The following is a 19,404-nucleotide window of genomic DNA, read 5'->3' on the forward strand; positions in this document are numbered from 1 at the left end:
CGCGCCCCTCGCGCCCTTTCACTCGCACATACAGCGTTCGGCGCGCGGCGACGATTTCTTCTCCAAATGACGTCATACGGAACCTCACGGCGACGGCGACGGCGACGCCGACGGCAGAAATCTGCTTTTGAGTGTCCATATAATTGCTATCGCAATAAAACGCGATGAAAGACAGAATTTTAAGATCTGCAGTGTACGCCGTAGGTCTAATAATTGTATCGTGCACCATACGCTCCTTTAATGTTTTTTTTTTTCGTTGAACAGCTTGGCTAAAGTTAGCTGGGACACGCTGTAGATGCCCTTTAACAACTTATATATTCATAAAAAAACAAGTCGTGCAAGCGTTTCAAATTTCTTTTAATAGCTGCTCTAAATGCCCATAAGTGCACCTTCACCCAAAAAGAGTTGGAGCACCGAGCACTCTGTGTTGGCCAAGAACTCCTCCGGTGCGCTGCAAAGCTGGCCTCAAAGGCGAACATTCACGCTCGCGACTAGCTATCCAGTTACACTGAGGATCATCTTAGATAGTTTATCCACATTTTTATTGAATATATGAGTTTTTCACCTAGTTTTCATCAATGCCTGTTTTCATCGCCATTAAAGTTTTGGTTTCTTCGGCGGAACAGCAGGGGCCAGGTCGCCATGATTCCCAGCAAGCTGTCGTCTTGGTGGATTCTCGGGGCAGAACTGTAAGATGGTCGTGTGATCTGGAATCGAATAGACAAAGAGTGTAGTTATGTTTCGAGAAATGACGCATCTTGTGTGTTATAACAATAAACCCAGTCTCTGGTGCCTATTTTATCCCTTCATATTATAAGAGAACTGCAGTTACGGTTCTTAATACCACTGTAAGTATAAAGGCTCTTACGCAATGTTCAGATGACACGCTCGTGTATTTAAGGGAAATTGGAACACCTATTTTAATTCAAGAGGTGCCAGAAGCACCTGGACAATGCTAGCAGCCTACAGGCTGCAGCAGACTCGCGTTTACGCAGCATGTTTGTCAAAAAGATATCACTGTTATACCGTCGCCACCAATCAGTAGATATAGTCTGTAATAAGGCACACAACACAACAGGTGCACGTTTATGATTTCTGAATTAGTATCCTTATGTTCGTGATATTTGCGCGTAATATCGTTAATGCAAGCTACCCATGTTAACACCAAGTTTTTATTACTTATCGTCGGTCTCTTGGTCATTCTATCTTCAAATTATTGGGCAGTCGCGCATTCCTTCAATTTTATTTTCGTGCAGGTGTCGTGTTCATTGCATCTGTGAAATTGCCATTGTGATGCTGCCGTTGCCTGTTTCTTAGTTTGTCGTTCACCAGGCCACTGCCACAGTCGATCTGGCGTGTGTCATCACACCTGTCGTCTTAGCTTTGCAACAGGCGTCATAGAACAGTTTTTGTTTGCGACCTGGTTTGTTAAGATGCACGCACTCCGATGATGCACGCATCCATCAGTGATCGACGTTGGACATATAGAATAGTGAAACGACAAGTGTAATCCAATGTTTGCAAAGATTTGATTGGCTTCTTTCGAAATCTATGGCCTAGTTGCCAGTCGAATCCGATCTCACTGTGTGCGTATTGGGGAGAAAGCGTGTCTATTGCGGTTCGCAAGAATGTGCGGCTGAAAGCTCCCCGCCTAGCCATACCGCAGTGTGAACTGGCCAAAGTACTGCGTCACCTGCATGACGGCCAGCAACGATTCGTAAAATCACAGTCCAGAGCACGCGAGTCCCTGTGGTGGCATTGATTAACGTCATAGCTGGCCAAATTGATAAAACAATGCCCAGTGTCCACAATGTCGTGCAGCCAGAACGCAGAACATTTGATTTCACCGGAAACATCACAACTACCACGGCAAAAAGTTCACGTAGACCTATTGCAGATTGATGGCGCAGCCTACCTCGTAGATCTTGATTAGCATTCGCGGTACCCAGAACTTGTGCGCCTTGCGAGATCAGGTAGCGCCAACGTCGTGGAACACTTGACGAGCATTTTCGCGCGGCATGGTATACCCCACATTGTATTATCCGACAATGAGCTGCGGTTTCGGGCGTCGGAATTACGTGTTGTAGCGCAAGCTTACGGCATTCAGCATTCAGGACAAGCCAATGTATCTGTAGGCTAATGGAAAGGTCAAGAGGATGAATAAAACTGCAAAGAATCTGATCTACAAAGCGAGGGACCTTGCACTGTTTTATTACTGGGATATCCCGGGACACTCGATGAGAGGTCCCGCGCAGCTAACGAATGTCCTGCGCCTTCGTAAAACCATTCCACTGCAATCCAGCAAGTTAATGCCCAGTACTGCGAACCAGATGCTCATTTCTCAAAAGGACAGGGCTACCAAAGCGAAAGAGAGAAATGGTTGTAATCGCCGCCATGCGACTAGGAGTGTGCCTCTATTCGGTACTATAGGGACTACGTTTTGGTAAAATACTGCAATGCAATAGGCCTAGTCTTGCTATCTACCAGCTGTTCGACGTCGTACGCCATTCAAATGAACTCGCGGGCGCTGCTAGAGAGCAACCGAAGGGCTCTTGTGTACCTCACGCCTCAAGGCGCGCCTGTGCGAAGTTATGCCAGACGTTGGCCGTAGTGACCAGGAAGCCTATTTTGCTAGCTCGACATATGAGCAACCTAGTGCATGCGATGAAGAGTCGCGAAATGCTAATGTTTGGTTGCCTAACCGCTCACCTACCGCTTGCGTGACACTCTTGGGGCGCGAAGTTAGAAAACCAAAAGAGCACCGAATGCCAAATTGACGTATTCATTCATCGTTCTTTTTGTATGAATGCGTAAAATGTTATATACAGTGTGTTTGCATTTGTAATTCGCCAGTAACCTGGGGAGCTATTCTGTATGAGTCCACCTAGTGGGCATGTCCATTTCGTCTGCGGTTGAAGTTGTGGTTGACTGGGCCTGTGTTCGCTTCAACAGGAGCCAGACGCCACAGCCAATCAGCACTTCAGCAGCAGACGAAATGGACATGTCCACTAGGTGGACTCTACAGAATACATCCCCTGCATGCTTGCGTTTTCTTTTGTTCCCTGGAGCCCACAGGTGTAAACTTAAAATAAAACAAATTCATCGGCCCTTCCACTCCGTGAAGATGGTTAACCAGATAAGCTGAAGCGTGCGGAACCGGTGTTTATCGCTGGGCTACTCTCGAGGGTTCATTAAAGTATTTCTCAATTATGAGGTTACACACACGTTCGGCTGCGACGGAGAGAACGATGTCACTGAGGGTATGCCCGCAGTCCACCGTTGTCGCTTGCGTAAATTGTCTCGAGTTTGCTCGGCGACGTGGTTAGCAGCATTCGCCCGCCATTGCCACTTGCGATTCTTCGAAATTAAATTGCTTCAAACTTTAAACTGTCCGTTACGTAAGACAATTATTGGTGCATACCCACTTAAGCAATCACTCATACCCCCGTAAACGCGGCCTCCCCATTACGACGATATAGTGAGTGAGTAAAAACTTTATTGAAAATAAATAAATAAAAGCAGGCACGCTGGTTGGGTCCCCTATTCCAGGGCTCAACTGGCACGAGCGGCTCGCTGGGCTTGCTCCAGAAGAGCCAATTGGCTCTCCCGACCCTCGTCCGCAAGCCATGCCTCCCACTAGCTACTCCTCATGAGTGGATGCTTCAGTACTATTGAGCTGTCTATGTACGGAGATCTCTTGGGACACTCCCATGTGATGTGTTTTAGTGTGGGTATTTCTGCGCACCACGGGCACTCGTCAATGAACCTTGCGGGGTGTATTCTGTGTAGGTGGTGCAGGTTGGGGTATGCATTCGCCTGATTACGACGCCAGTCGCTCTCCTGTTGGCTGCTCAAATTTGAGTGAGGATGTCCAAAACGTCTCCGCAGCTGCCTTTGCTGCAAAAGGATGTCACGAAAATTCGGTGGAAAGTCGTTGCTGGGCCCTGCCGTTGCTCGGACGTTTAATTTTAAATTTGTTAGAAGTGAAATTCTACGCTGGAATGATGAGCGGCAACGCAGCCAGCTGTGGAAGCAGACGACAACGACTAACGCGAGAGCGTGCCGAGCCCGAGCACGAGCGCCACCCGAGGGGCGCCAACGGCTTTGTGGATGGACGTGTGTGCTCATGCATGCGTTGCTGTCGACAGAGGCGCGGCTGTGTACGTAACTTTCAGATATGAATAAACAGGGGCCTGTTTTCGGTGGATACTGCTTTGCTGGTTCTGCGCGTTTGCTCGTGCACCATGGGCGGAGGCGATCGTCTTTTGCCACAGTTTCACAATATCATTTATTCCACTAGAACAGCAGTCGCAGACCTGAAATAACCCGGCTCCACATGAAACAGGCTTCACAATAATTTGAGCAGGGCCTGGTATTAACGGTTGAACACATGCATTCCACAACTATGCGCTCCCACGAGTTGTTCGTCGACGAAATCCTAATCCAGATAGCATTGACTCCGAGTGGAATTATCGCACAATCTGCCACAGTGTATCTGGGTAAAAAAATTGTAGATTCCCTATTTATACACTACCGTAGCTTTATTTGCAGAACCAAGTAATAATCCGCGCATTTCATCTCGTATACTAGCTGTGTTATCTCTCTTGCTCTTCTTTGTCTTTCTTTGCCACGGAATTTTATTTCCCAGATACATTCTTATTATTGTATGCCATCCTGGTTTTATTTCTTTGTAAACGCTTGATTGATAGAAAGTATTTAGTGTAATTATTATGATAGGTATTTTCAAAATTTTATAACTCTTCCAGTGTTGTATGTTCGTCTTTTATTTTTGTTTCTTGTCGGTGTTTCAGCGCCAAAACTTTATCTACTGGCCCCTTTATTGAATGTCTCTAATCAGGTTTGTAAATCATCTTGAAGCAAAATAATAAATATATTTCTTGGCCGAACTGTTCTAATAAAAACTCTGACAGAAAGTAAAACAAGTATACATGCTCGCCAAAAATTTCACCACACAATTGCCAATATCATCAAATTTTGCCGCATGTTTCAGCCAATATTGGTTCATTGTACAGGTTTGTCTTTAAAGAAACCGTACAACATTCATGCAAAAATGTGGTTCAAAAACACAGGCATGAGCGTTCGCGTAACAGGATAATGTCTTAAACCAAATGCTGAAAAAACAACGTTGACGTTTTCAAACGCTAATAGCTTGTGCGTTCCTCGTAAGTAACAATATCTCATACTTGAACTGTGACTTGCCTTCATTTTTCTACCCTGTTTTGTGTCCCTTGTGGACTGAGGAGCCACATTCCTTTACTGTTCTTGTCTTTTGAATAACTTCTGTCTAAACGCTCTTTTTTGCTGGAACTTTACCATGAATCACTAAATACAGCAAGTTTGTCTTAAACGTGGTAAATTGGCAAGTTCCAGGTACAGGAGGCCAGAAAAAGAGCAAAGGACTGGGAAAAATGATGTGTGCGCGAAGTAATGCAAGCAAACCTAAATGTCAGACGTCACGCTGCATTTTGGTGAAATGTTGACCAAATTCAAGAACGCTAACCAAGCACTACTATACGTATGTTATACCTGCCATGGTTGCTCAGTGGTTATGATGTTGGGCTGCTAAGCATGAGGTCGTGGGTTCAAATTCGGCCACGTAGGCCGCAATTCGATGGGGGATAAGTGCAGAACACACCCATTTACTTAAATTTAGGTGTACGTGAAAGAACCGCAGGTGGTCTAAATTAATCCGGAGTCCCCCCACTACAGCGTGCCTCATAATCAGATGGTGGCTTTGGCGCGTAAAACCCCATAATTTAATTACTCTATACGTGTGATGCATCTAATAAACCCAAGTATATTAAAGCAATTCCTATAATATTGCGTACACTGTGGCGTATGTCGCATATTGTTTCGTTGTCGAATGCATACACCAACGTGGGGAAAATTAGCAACTTATTTCTGCTAATAAATCTGGAATAAACGGGCATTTTTGAAGTGAAAAAAAAGAAAAATTTTCTAAGAAAATATTGCGTTTTCAAACGTGGTGACATACCGTGTTCTAGTGTGTGTCCCCTTAAATTCGTTGCATGTGTGAACCAAAGCACGAGGGAAGCACGAACTATAGCCATTGAATGAACAGGGTTTACCTGTTTCATAGCTTAAAACTGCTCTTCAGGATAACATATTTCTGTATAAATATTTCTGTCACACTTCACGAAAATTTCCTTCACCAGTGACTGCTTCCGATGCTTTCTTCTAGGTAGCTGACCAACAATCACCAGCCCTCCCACATATTGCGTTCCACTCTGCTACACCAAAAATTATTATTAAACTGAAACATCACTTCTAGAACAATAATTTGGCCAAGGCCATAACCACACATGTGATATACACCACTTTTCTAGTTTTATTTTATCTATGGTTGCACTTTTCCCATTGCAAGTAATGAATAACTGCACCAACTGCATTCGGTCAGGTTTACGTACACAAGCTCCCGTTATTCGCTGAATCCTTTGTCTGTTGTCTTGCAGTGTATTGCAGGATGAACCAGCGCACGCTCGAAAAATTAGGCAGAGTGCCTATAATCCGTACATATCGAACCACGATTTATTACCTGCGTTTAGGTATTTTATCTGACGACCTGCCGTCCCGTTTAGCATATGATCTTACGGACGCCACGTTATCTGAAAGTTAATATTACACGAACTTTGCAATTTCTGCTTCTGCGGAGTGATTCTACACGTTAACAAGGCGGAGCCACTCCAACAATGCATTTCGCCTTCATATTAGCGCAATATTTATATTCCTTCTGCGCAGCATGTTTACAACCAGAGCACTTCTTCAGCGCCTTGAATTGTCCATTTCCACGTGCGTACCAACTCCCCTTACGTTATTTTGCGACGATAACTTCATATCAACTAAATCAACTTTCAACGCTTCGACCTAAATATTATATTAGGCGAACAAAACAAAATACCTACATGAAATTGTTGGTGAATAATCTAATAGGCAAGCAAGCAATGAAACTTTAGCCCGCAGCGAACTTTTCGACGAAACAAGTTATTTATTACAGCAAAGAAATTTCACTTACGGGTACACGTGCTGCGACACATTTTACAGGTCCTGTAGAGGTTTTTCCCTCCGTTACAACCGTAGTACTGAACAGAAACACAGGTCATCGTTTTACTGTTGTAAGTCCACATTAAAACAGAAGGTCCAGGGTGATTGCATTTGGAGATCGCGGGTGTCAGGAGGTAGACGTCGGCCTCTGGTCGATATAAGCCTGCGAACAAGAAGCGCATGCATTCTTAGGGTACATCGCGCAATTTCCCGGCGCTGTTTATTTTTGTGTAGTGCCACACAGGCGCATCAAAAAATCCATGTGGATTTTCCAGAAATACAAGCTTGCAGTAAAAAAATAATTATGCCTTTCCTCGTCGTTCAGCCATGTGAGCTCCACCGCGCGAATATCTGAGTTAGCCGGGGGCAGCTAGCAGACCTCAAAGTGAGACCGATTTGATCAACACCTTCAAGCGCAGGGATAAATATTATTAAAAATCAGTTTGTTGTAATAAAATTTACAGGACGGTCGACCATCATAGAGCACGTCAGTATTGTTTCCTCAGCCATGCTTTTTTTTTCTGACAAAGCGACTTGTTGTGGGGTGTCTGACGCTTTTTATGTTCTTGTGTATACATAGCTAAAGCTTTAGCAAGCACTTCAGCTTGTGTGCCAGATAAGTGAGAACTGCACATTAAGGGTTACTCCATGCAGTGACAGTGTAAATGCTAACTGCCATTCCCGGTTCAGCACAAAACTCTTAAGTCTAGACACGTTTGTCTAGTATTGCTGGTTCAGCTGCTGTCTTTGGGCGACTTTTCCATCGTGCTATATTGACTGAAGCAGAGCAGCCCAACAAATCCATTTGCCCTGACGAATTACTGCGCAATTGCTGCACGCGATATGGTCATTACAGGCGTGCTCCTGCATGTGTGCGCCTTGTTCGCCTGAATCTTTTGAATACAAAATATTTATTGCATAACATTTCGCATAGAAATGCGTCCTTGTTGCGACGTTGCAGACAACGCAGCCCACCTAAGTTCTTATTTCAGGCTTCTCACACTGTGAAATAGTGTCCTAACTGCCACACTGAATGTGTTACCCAGATCACGGCCAGAACGATAACACTTACTTAGACCATAGGCTTTTGCCGCGTGCGCTTCCTGCGCAACGAGGGCCCGTTTAACGTATTCTTTAGTTTGTGGTGTCCTCAATATACTTTGTGTATACAGTGAAACAACTTTAAAACGTTGTGTTTGGGACGGGCGAAATCCTTCGATATACAGATCACTTTGTTGTAAATATCAGGCACAGTATCGCTAACGATAGAGCTGGCTTAGCCCGTCCAGGAAATAAAACTTTTCTTTAACCGGAATTCAGGAGATATTTCGTAAAAGCAACATTTTATCCTGCACACTTCTACGGAAAGAATGTGCCAGCACGGCCGACATTTTTTCGAGGAGGTTCGCGCGCACTGCGTAACGATGCCAGAGAGTGATACGAGTTACGGCCACAGAGTGTCGAACGTCTCTATTGCCATCATTTTCGTTAACACTTCTTCTTTCATCAGCTGGCCGTTTACCACTGTAGCCTTCGCCAACCTTCGCCTTTTTCCCATCCTTGTTGGATTTGACGACATCGTCAGCCATCAGTGCCGGGTGACTCACGACGTCAACCTAGACGTATTCGGCAGTCGACACACCAGTTGCGTTGCAAAAAGGTGGCGAGTGAGTTAAGTGATTCTTAAAGCTATTCAGCAGGACTAAAATGCTCGCTTTGATGGACATGCTCGCTATACTTGTCGGTATATATATATATATATATATATATATATATATATATATATTCACACACACGTCACGCGCAGGCTTCGTGGCGGCACCGCTGCATGGCGCAGCATGTCCAGAGCCAAGCGCGAGAGAGGAGTCTGGCAGCGTACACTAGCTGCTCACACGTGACATGTTTCGGCAGTGCCAATGCGTAGGCTCACTGCTTTTAACTACAGCTAATCGGATTGACGTCGACACTCATTGTTAGAGGGCTTCTGGCAGAAAACCCCAAGTTCTCAGTTTCAATGTGTAGTGATGGCGTTCCCCAAAGAATCTTCGTTTAAAGGAGCAAGGCATCTCAAAAAGATAAAGGAGTATTCCGCAAACTGGAAGTGTATTCGCAATAATTATACCCTAGTGCACTTGAAAATAACCTGATGAATGCCAAATTGATGTCATTAACGTGACAGTAGCCTGCTGAAATAGTAAATACAGAATGGAAATATTGTAATGAATATGGTAATTAACGCAGTAATAAAAGATTAAAACACGTAATATTTTTGCACCATTTTGTTATTTTGTAATCGTATAACTTTTTTTTACTTACTGCCACATGTCTTCTCGCATTGAGCAGAGGATTTAAAGACGTTTCCACTGTATCCATGTCCACCCCACATAATTGGCTGGCATTTATGGCTAGTAGCGTTGTAGTACCAACGTGGCAGAGGCATCCCCGAAGATTTGGTACGCGGCCTGATGAGGCAACCCTTCGGTATCCCTATAATACCTAAGAAAATGCAGACACGTGGTCGGAGCACACAAACAAGTTTTCTAATTCCGTTGGGGGCGTGAACTTTTCTGACAGATTATCAGTCAAAACTAATGCTTGATGTATTTTTGGAAACACGGTTTCTTGCGATGTTAGTGTATAAATGTCCAGTTGTTAATATCCAAGACTTCATTCTCGAATTGATTAGTCCACTGAGTTAAAAAAAATTTACTCTTGCTAGCTCTTGCTTTATTGCTTGTGGCATGTCCCCACTTTCGCGAGTACAGAAATATGTGTATTGCGTCCAGCGGCCACAATATTTGTTCAGCAAATAAATACTCGTGTACAAGTGCAGTGGTTTGAGCGCAGTACACCCTCAGTTATGATCGAGAATAGCTGCCAAAAACAGTTATGTAATAACTCTGTAGGTGCAGATGTGGTTGCATATATACCTTAAAGATATTTTGCCTGAAACGAGCCCTCAAATCTGCTACGCGAAATACACAAACAGAAAGCAAGGCAATGTGACACGCTGATCCAGTGAGCATCAATGACACATGATATAATACTCCCGATGGCACATTTGTCGTAATTATGTGATAATGAATAAGATACCTAAGGGGCAGAGGCTAGCGCATTGAGGGCCGGTTTACGCATGGGTACTGCAGACAGGGTTTGGTGGAAAATTTCATGTGTTAGAGCAAAATTATGAAGAGAGTGACTCACATGCGCGATTTGGCAGTATCTTTCAAACTGGTGTTCACTTCAACAAGATAACACATGATTTACGATCTATTTGAATCCATATCATCTTGTTCCAACAACAAATGCGTTTCATGCACAGAATCTGTCCTCATCAAGCATAGGACCTGTTTTATTCCTAGATATGCCAACATCAATAAATTGCCAAATGTGTCCCCGTGGTTTCTGTAGGCAACAGGGAACTACCTACCCTGTGATAGAAATCGAACAACCGAACTGGTCTCAGGGTCACCTCGATGCACCTGTATAAAATTTTACCTTATATCAATGTTGCCGTAGGATGCTAAATCTGCTATTTCATAGCAGTCTTTCTGTCCATCAAACTAGTGAAACACGGCCGTGATATGTCACTAGTGTAAAGCACTAGTGACCTAAATGAATATGAAGCATGAATCCCACGCTACATTACAGTATTTTTCCGAGCATGAATAAAGTCCGCGAATGCACGCAAAATTGCCGCGTGACTGGCTGCTTGAGGCACTTTGCGTGTATTCGCTCGTATTGAGCAACAAAACACTGTATCCGGACTTTTCATGTTACTCTACAATTTTCTTCTTGAGACCTTTCGTTATGCTATATTATTTGCGAAGTAAATAAGTAATTAGGAAGAATTATGGAATTAGCTGCGATGCAAAAGGTAACCTGAGTATCGCCAAGCGATGGCACGCAACATTACCTTGGTGCTCTCCAGCTACGTGGCATTTACATATTTTTAAGGTTTAGTGCATGGTTGTTGAAACACCCTGTATATATAAATATATATATATATATATATGTGTGCGTGTGTGTGTGTGTGTGTTACCTATCAGTTACTTATCAAGAAAGGGGTCAGGCAAGGAGACACAATCTCTCCAATGCTATTCACTGCATGCTTAGAAGAAGTAGTCAAGCTCGTAGACTGGGAAGGCTTAGGAGTGAGGATCAACGGCGAATATCTCAAAAACCTTCGGTTTGCAGATGACATTGTCCTATTCAGCAACAATGGAGACGAATTACAGCAAATGATTGAGGACCTTAATCGAGAAAGTGTAAGAATTGGGTTGAAGATGAATATGCAGAAAACAAAGATAATGATCAATAGCCTGGCAAGGGAACAAGAATTCAGGATCGCCAGTCGGCCTCTAGAGTCTGTAAAGGAGCACGTTTATCTAGGCCAATTACTCACTGGGGACCCTGATCACGAGAAAGAAATTTACAGAAGAATAAAATTGGTTGGAGTGCATACGGCAGGCATTGCCAAATCCTGATTGGGAACTTACCACTGTCGTTGAAAAGTGTACAATCATTGCATTTTACCGGTGCTAACATATGGGGCAGATACTTGGAGGTTAACAAAGAAGCTCGAGAACAAGTTAAGGACCGCACAAAGAGAGATGGAGCAAAAAACCTTAGGACTAACTTTAAGAGACAGGAAGAGAGCGGTGTGGATCAGAGAACAAACGGCGATAGCCGATATTCTAGTTGACATTAAGCGCAAGAAATGTAGCTGGTCAGGCCATGTAATGCGTAGGATGGATAACCGGTGGACCACTAGGGTTACAGAATGGATACAAAGAGAAGGGAAGCACAGTCGAGGTCGGCAGAAAACCAGATGGGTTGATGAAGTTAGGAAATTTGCAGGCGCAAGTTGGAATACGCTAGCGCAAGCCAGGAGTAATTGGAAATCGCAGGGAGAGGCCTTCGTCCTGCAGTGGACATAAAATATAGGCTGATGATGATGCTGCTGCTGCTGATGATGATTATGATGATGATGATATATCTATACAGGTGGATGGTGGATATGCAACTGAATGAGAAAACGGCGCCGCGGTAGCTCAATGTCACATAAGAGCATTGCACGCGTAATGCGATGACGTAGGATCGTTCCCCACCTGCAGCAAATTGTTTTTCATCCACTTCATTTTTCTGTAATTTATGGTGTCTTTAATTCTCTTATTAAGTACAAGTAATTTTCCCTCGGTTGTCCTTGATGTCTATGTTTGCTGGCTTCCTATGCTATGATTAATGGCAACTGCCACCAGAAGGGGCACAACGCCTGCCTACTCCGAAGAGTAGGCAGGCGTTGTGCCCCTTCTGGTGGCAGTTGCCAGCCTTTGCTTCACGCTTTTTCTTACCTGTGTACATGTTTTCAAATCAAATAATAATAATAATCAAATCGGGCCCCTCGGTTCCCTTTTTTCGCGTTCATATATATATATATATATATATATATATATATATGCGTGCGCGTACATGTATTTATTGCAACGCTTGTGCGTTGGCCAGCTTTGATGTGCGAGTCATAGCATTTGCTCCGGTAGTTCCTTAATGTCCAGCACACATCCGCCATTCAGTTGGTTTTACCTTGCTATGTGAGATAACCTTTTTTCTATAGCTCGTTGGCCACACTGAATGGTCCCTGCGATTGATGATTAACTATGGGTTGGAAAGGTGAAAATTCGACCCGTTATTTTGGTGCCTCTGCGCATGCCATCAGATAAGGCACCAAATATCGGTCCGACATTTTTGGTCGCTACTGACAAAGCATGCTCAGCATCTCTTTTAGTTTACAGTTAAAATTTTCGGCTATTCTGTTGCGAATTGGATGATATGAAGTCAAGTTGAGGGGATTGATTACAGGCATGTCCTTGCCCTCTTTTTGAACAACGACTAAGTGATTCTTTAGCAGAGCCGAACTGGTCAGTATCTCTGTTTTCTTCAGTTTCTCACTGCAGCTTGTGGAGCTGCCGCTGCTTCGAGGGAGCGAAAAAGCCCGCCGAGTCACAACGACGACACCGAGTTATGCTTCGCTGCGGTTGAAGAGTCCTCAGTAGATGGTTTTGAATCTGTGCTGTACGACTATGCGACACAAAGAATTGTCACCGCACTTTCGGAGTCAAGTATATCGGCCGTCAAGACAGCACCTAGACGCTGGCTTTATAGAATCCTGTTTGTTCCGGAGAACGCCCATTCCACTCCACGCGTCCTCGGTAGGCAAGCTCTATCATTGTTTCCTGGAAAATGCCGCACTGAACAACAGCAAGCAAGTTTGACTCAGCACCCGGAAGAATCTTCTGGCGATCAATCTTATGAACACCAGTGAAATAAGCAATCTGCAGCATATATCTCAGCTTCGTAACGCCATGATTCAAATAATCATCCCAGCAGACAGTACTTCCACAACCAGCACTGTTTCTGATGTTCTCGTTATCGTCCTGGACGCAGACCTACCATAACTTATAAAGTGAGCAAGTCATACCACCATCATTGCGGACATCGGTCGCCTTGGTAACACAAGCTGTGCGCGAATGTTGTTCTAGGTTTATTTATTCCCGGCCTACGTGATGGTAAGCCACTTCAGGCACCGGGTGCGACAGTTCATATCTAAAGCACTGCGCTGCTTTAAGTGTGAAATTATCGGTCACGTCATGGGCGCATGAACAAACCCTCGAATCGGTCACCAGTGTGCTGAGCACCATTCCGACGACAATTGTGGTGCAACTGTTTTGATGTGCCCCCACTTTCAACATTTTCACAGTGCCTCTCCTAAAGACAGTCGTCAAGTGACCGCTGCAAACGTCTGACTAGGACGACGTTGTTGTCAACAGTGCTCAAAAACGAGTGAAACAGCTTCAAACAATGAATTTCCAATCTCAAGAAGCACCGCCACCTGCTGGTTGGTCTCAACGCAGTGAACGCCGATGCTAGATAGGAGAAAGCTGTGAATTCTCTAAGTGCATAGCGATGGCCTCCGTTGCGTGTACACGGCCTATCAAGTGCAGAAGCCTGCGCCCTCATATGAAGCGCGAAATACGCAACATCGGAGTGAATTACTACTGCCATTTCTAATGGATGTCATGTGCGTTATGTTTACCAACATGACTACGTAGTTGTCTAGAATTGCACTACTAGTACTGGACGCAATAAGCATGGTGCTAGCAGCACTTGCGTAGTACACTCGTTCAGCAACAACTTTCTTTTTCGGAGGAGGTGGGAAGGTCAGCATTAATGAAATGGAACACACAGGGACCGTCATAACGCATCACCAGTTCCCGTTGCTTTCTGTAGCCCAATAAGCTAATTATTATTATAATCTGCGATCACTCAATCTGCGAAACTCAATCAACATATCACTGTGCGAAGCATTGGCATCGTCAACCATCGGTTGAAATGGCAAGGTTCTAGTGATGCTCACTATGTCTTCATTTTAGAATCTTCGTTGGGAGTATGTGACAAGATGCCGATATACTGCATATTGTTTGCGCTGTTACGATACTTAAGATGAATACTGCATATGGAGGACGGTAAAAAACAGTTTTCTTATAACAGTCTTGGAGGATTTCTAATATCTACTATTTACTGAGTTGATTTATTTGCAACAGTCTACTGTTCTCATCTGCTTGTGCATAGATTATTATCAGATACTTCTACGCAAATCATATATTTTGGGGAAGTTCAAAGAAGAACGAAATAAGTATATGCTTATTGTCTTTTGCCTATCATAACAAACTGTTTATTAAATGGCACTCCTACGTTTTGCGTGGTTCAACATACAGCAGCTGCCTCGACTTTGCCTACGTATCACAGAGCACGTCCAGGGGTGTGGGAGGGCTCACGGATATTGAAACACGCAGGAGGGACACGCAGGAGGAGTAACCTGATTTTCTACTAAGACGATTGTAACATATTATCCATGCAAATCTTGTAGTTCTCGGTGCTTTCGAATGGAGAACGAATGCTTGCACACTCGATTGGTCATACGTGCTTCACATGGCCATGTCTATCGCAGGATTTTTAGATGGGTACTTAGCCAGTCAAAGCTTGGGTCTCGTATGCCAGAAGCCATGGACAAGCTTGAAACCGCGATTTGTAGATGAAATACTAGGCTTCTAGCCCTTGATTCATCTAAAACCTTCGTTCAGCAATTAGGTGTCCATAAGCCGCGAGACAAGCATGTGGTGCGTTCAGATTCTCGAGAACCAACCCATCCACTCCGATGTGTACGTTTTTCTATAGTCGATATATCTGTTCATGCACGTGCTCTGTTCAAAATCTCAGCATACAGTTTATTGCTATGGTTAAATGCTTTCTACTAATCTTGGGAACATTCACCAGTCGAATGTAGAGTTATTGAAACGGCAGAACCCGCGCTTTTTAAATGTAAAATCTGTTAGGACCACGGTGCTGTGAAGCACAATCACAACGTGAACACCACCAAAAGAAAGATAATCATTGCTTCATCAAGATTACAGATCCCTTACGCCATAGAGGCAGTAATTCGGGCCACTTGTAGTTCGCGGTTAATAACGTTGGTCCTAGAAACCCATTTTCGAAGCAACTTTCCTAACTTCGAAGTAAATGAAATGTCGCCAATTGTCATACATGGTAATGAGAACTTATCGCTAAAAAGACAAGGAAGTCGCTAAACCAAGCAGCCAAATCATTAACATGACAACATTTCCTGCCCCGCGGCGATATACTGCTAACTTTTTTGGTGGCGCCTAAGCCATGAAGGTTCTCATTAAACACAGGCAGTACGTTGTGAAGGTTCACAGTCAAGTTCTCAACGTATGGCAGCACTGGGGCTGCCGATTGTTTGCACCCTTCAGCATCATCCATCCCAAGGCACAAGTCGAGTGCTTTCTCTTTCAAATCCGAGCGCGGTCTTGTAGTGTTTTTTTTTTCCTCTTTGAGCAGTTTTATGGTGTGCTTCGATCAGCAGCCTCTTCGTCAGTCTCGGCAGACTGCTCATCTACTCACGCTCTCAATTCGGCATCCTGCAGGTCCTTGGACTTGCCCAGCGCTTTAAGTTCTGACAAACCATCGCGATGACTATCGGTTCATGCAAGTCTGAACGGAGGGCTTTGTACTGGCCCAGCAGAGGCCCATTTCGTGATGGCCGCTTCGTAACTGGTAAATTACACGACTTGGACAGTCTCAGTCCATAAAAGGTGAAGCCGGTTTTCTTTTAAAGACGAACCTAAAATTGTTAAGCGCAATCAAAGGGCCACTTCTGCAAAAAAATACTGATTTAGAAGTGCGGCTGACAGAAATATTCCATCTAGATATGCCCAGACGGGCATTACAATGGTTTTCTCTAACTCTATCAAAGAATGTAGCATTCTTTGTCACTTCTCCCATGGCTCTAGTTTCACCGCTGACAGACACCTGATTTAACCCATGTTCTGTCTCGTGACTATGAATATTTTGCTCACGGCGCGCTTCCTGCTATGCTTCCTTTTTTTTCGGTTCGGCGTAGTCCTATAGCTCACGCACTTGTTTCTTGCAGACTGCACCTGTAATTTATGCACTCTAACTATTTGTAGAACTGTACAGTCTACACTGGATAACCTGGATAGAAGTATCCATGAAAAGGAATGATGACCAATAAATAAAAATAACCGCCATCAACATCCGTAGGTGGCCGCCATGCACCGAGAAAGAGGTGTCTCCGCTTCGCCGTCAACAAGAGAAAAAAATCGAATATTTTGGCTGTACCAAGATATTGGTAAATACTGTAATGCTAAACAACACTTGTCTATTCTTATTATTATCCGTTAAAAGCGTGTTCTTTTCGCTAGAAATAAAGTTCAAACGAGCACGCTTCAACAAAGCCAACTCTCTAAGAAAAAGGCACATACTTTCAGCTTACCCTCAAAATAGCAAAGTAAAGGTAGCATTATCAGCACGAATGTTCTGGCTTCACAGCTCATCCTTGCACTGTTCCCAAATGTACTTAGAAGTTTAGCCGACAGCCCAACTGTTGCCGGTTTTGCTGTACTATGTACTTAAACATATGCGTGAATATTTTTAGTGTGTTGGTAACATCATATAGGTGTTTTCATGTTCGGTCCATTTTTATTCTGTGAGCCTATGCAGACCCATGTTATTCGTTTCTTGCTATACATATTCTCCCTCGGCATGTCCACCTATTTTTAGAGAACAGAGGAAATATATTCGAAAACCAACAGCATTTATGATTCCGCATTTCGACGAAGGGACATGCTCGACCCAACAATAGTACGAAGCAAGTGACTGCTACTGCGTTCAAGCTAAAGAAAACCCTTATACGTACTTCGCATATTCCACCAAGCTGTACCTAAAAATTATATTTCCACTTGTCATTACACAGTCATAATTTTTTCCAGTAAACATTACATCATCAATCAAGATAACATGTTTCCACACCGTCAAAAAATCCACATTTAGAAGACTCGTGCGTTAAAATTTGGGCTGCCCTATTTAACTGGTTGATTAGGATCTAGCGCATTTCTATGATTAACATTCTGGCCGGTCGCTGACTGCTTGTACTCAATGAATGATCTCTTCTCTGGCAACAGCCTCTTTCTGACATTGTTTGCCGCGGCACTATTTGTGATGTGATAGTCTGAACCACTTTGTTTCCATACGAAGCCTGTGTTCCGCGTTTGTGCTGTTTGCAGTCCTAGGTCGTTACACCGATAAGCCCGGCTAGCAACGAAATTTCAGTACCCAAGTCGTGTTATATGCGGTAAAGCGTAAGTTTTGTCACTTAAAATAGTATGCAATGCGTTCGTTACTCATGACGCACTGTGTTCGAGAGATAACAATACCAATAGCGTGCAGACACGATAAATTTATCTGCTTGAGAAAAATCGGTGGTTGACTACAGACACATAAATGTTCGCGGTGTAAAAATCTAGCCCCGTCACAGAGTAGCTTCAGTAGTGTCCCATGGAACATGATATAGTGAAGTGCAACCCCGACAGTGAGGTAGGACAGTCATTTTCTGAATGATTTCATTTACATATCAAAAATACCACTTGTACTGTAAACTGCGAACTCTGCAATGCTACCATAAAAATAACAATTTCATACCAGTGGTGTAGCACAAAACTGCAGTTGATTAAGCGCGATCAAGCCATGAGGTTCTGATGTTGGCTTCGAGAGAACCAATAACCGCATGAAATTTTATATCAGATATATTAACCGCTGTAAAATTGTAAACTGGTGTTTATTACTATCGGCTTATTCCATCCCACGCTCCCCAAGGCATATAACACCAAATATTGCTAAGGCAATATTTGGTGTTGTATGTTTGGTGTTATATTCGGTGTTTGGTCGGCAGAAAACCACATGGGATAATGAAGTTAAGAAATTTGCAGGCGCAAGCTCTAATACGCTAGCGCAAGACAGGGGTAATTGGAGATCGCAGGGAGAGGCCTTCGTCCTGCAGTGGACATAAAATATAGGCTGATGATGATGAGGATGATGATGATTGCTAAAGTCCTGCAACGATAGGGTGAGGAACCGTTTGATCGGAAAATGTATAAAATAGTGCTACTCAGCCTACCGACTGGAACTCATTTTTACATGATCGGAGAATATTAGCAAGGGTATTTTTGAGACCTTTAGAATGCAATATTGATTTCAAATGTTGACGTCTGAAGGTGCACAGGTGAGCACAGCAAAGATAACCTACTTGAATGACTGATCTGTGGCAGCAATTATTTTATTTGCAAGAAAGGGAACACTGTTTTGTACGGCAACAAAATGTCCCTATTTTGTATTTTTACTATCAGGGCAGCTTCAAAGGTTTGTCATGTGTTATCTAACAAAAACGAGGCATAGACAACACAGGCATTCATTTATGACAACAAACGCGTAAAATATTAATACTTTTTCTTTACATTTCGCATCAATTACCTCCTACAAGTGGCAGCCCGTTGTGCAGTCTTTGATAGCTGTCGCATATATATAACTGTTCAGCGCCATCTGGCGCACAAAATTACTGCTGGTGTGCTGTTGGAGGTCCCCAATACCTGTTTTTATGAAAGAAGAATTGATTATCTGTCCGATCTGGTCAATGTTCGCACGCTCATCGCAGGCTACCTCCCTATAATGAGCTCTTGTTTGTGACAAGCTCTTGTTTTTCTCACGAGCACTAGAGGACACTCTCCCTGCGCCGTTTTTCCGCGTGTTTGCTGTAGTGTATTGGATATTCTCCCACTTTTAAGAGGAATGTTCTTATGAGAGATGATCCCTCAGCAGTGGTGCTGCCATATCTGTACCTCATCAACGTTTTTACTTTTATTGGGGAATAAAGTAAAGTCAGCTCCACCG

The 19,404-nt window shown here is 43.7% G+C and overlaps 1 protein-coding gene across 2 annotated transcripts; it reads right to left on the reverse strand.

Annotated features, from left to right (window-relative positions):
- Positions 1 to 353: 353 nt before the first annotated feature.
- LOC125946709 (kunitz-type serine protease inhibitor A-like) lies at positions 354 to 17,073 on the reverse strand. Of its 2 annotated transcripts, XM_049670567.1 has the most exons (4): positions 16,955 to 17,022; positions 9,400 to 9,579; positions 7,055 to 7,246; positions 354 to 707 (listed from the first exon to the last, which is right to left on the reverse strand). In XM_049670567.1, the coding sequence occupies exons 1-4, from the start codon at positions 17,013 to 17,015 to the stop codon at positions 598 to 600; spliced, it is 543 nt and encodes a 180-aa protein (XP_049526524.1). In that variant the 5' UTR covers positions 17,016 to 17,022; the 3' UTR covers positions 354 to 597. The 2 variants fall into 2 exon arrangements, with proteins under 2 accessions (XP_049526524.1, XP_049526525.1); XM_049670568.1 differs by lacking the exon at positions 9,400 to 9,579 and having other exon boundaries at positions 16,955 to 17,073.
- Between the last annotated feature and the right edge of the window lie 2,331 nt (positions 17,074 to 19,404).

This window comes from Dermacentor silvarum, chromosome 7, assembly GCF_013339745.2.
Source record: "Dermacentor silvarum isolate Dsil-2018 chromosome 7, BIME_Dsil_1.4, whole genome shotgun sequence".
Lineage (NCBI taxonomy): Eukaryota > Metazoa > Arthropoda > Arachnida > Ixodida > Ixodidae > Dermacentor > Dermacentor silvarum.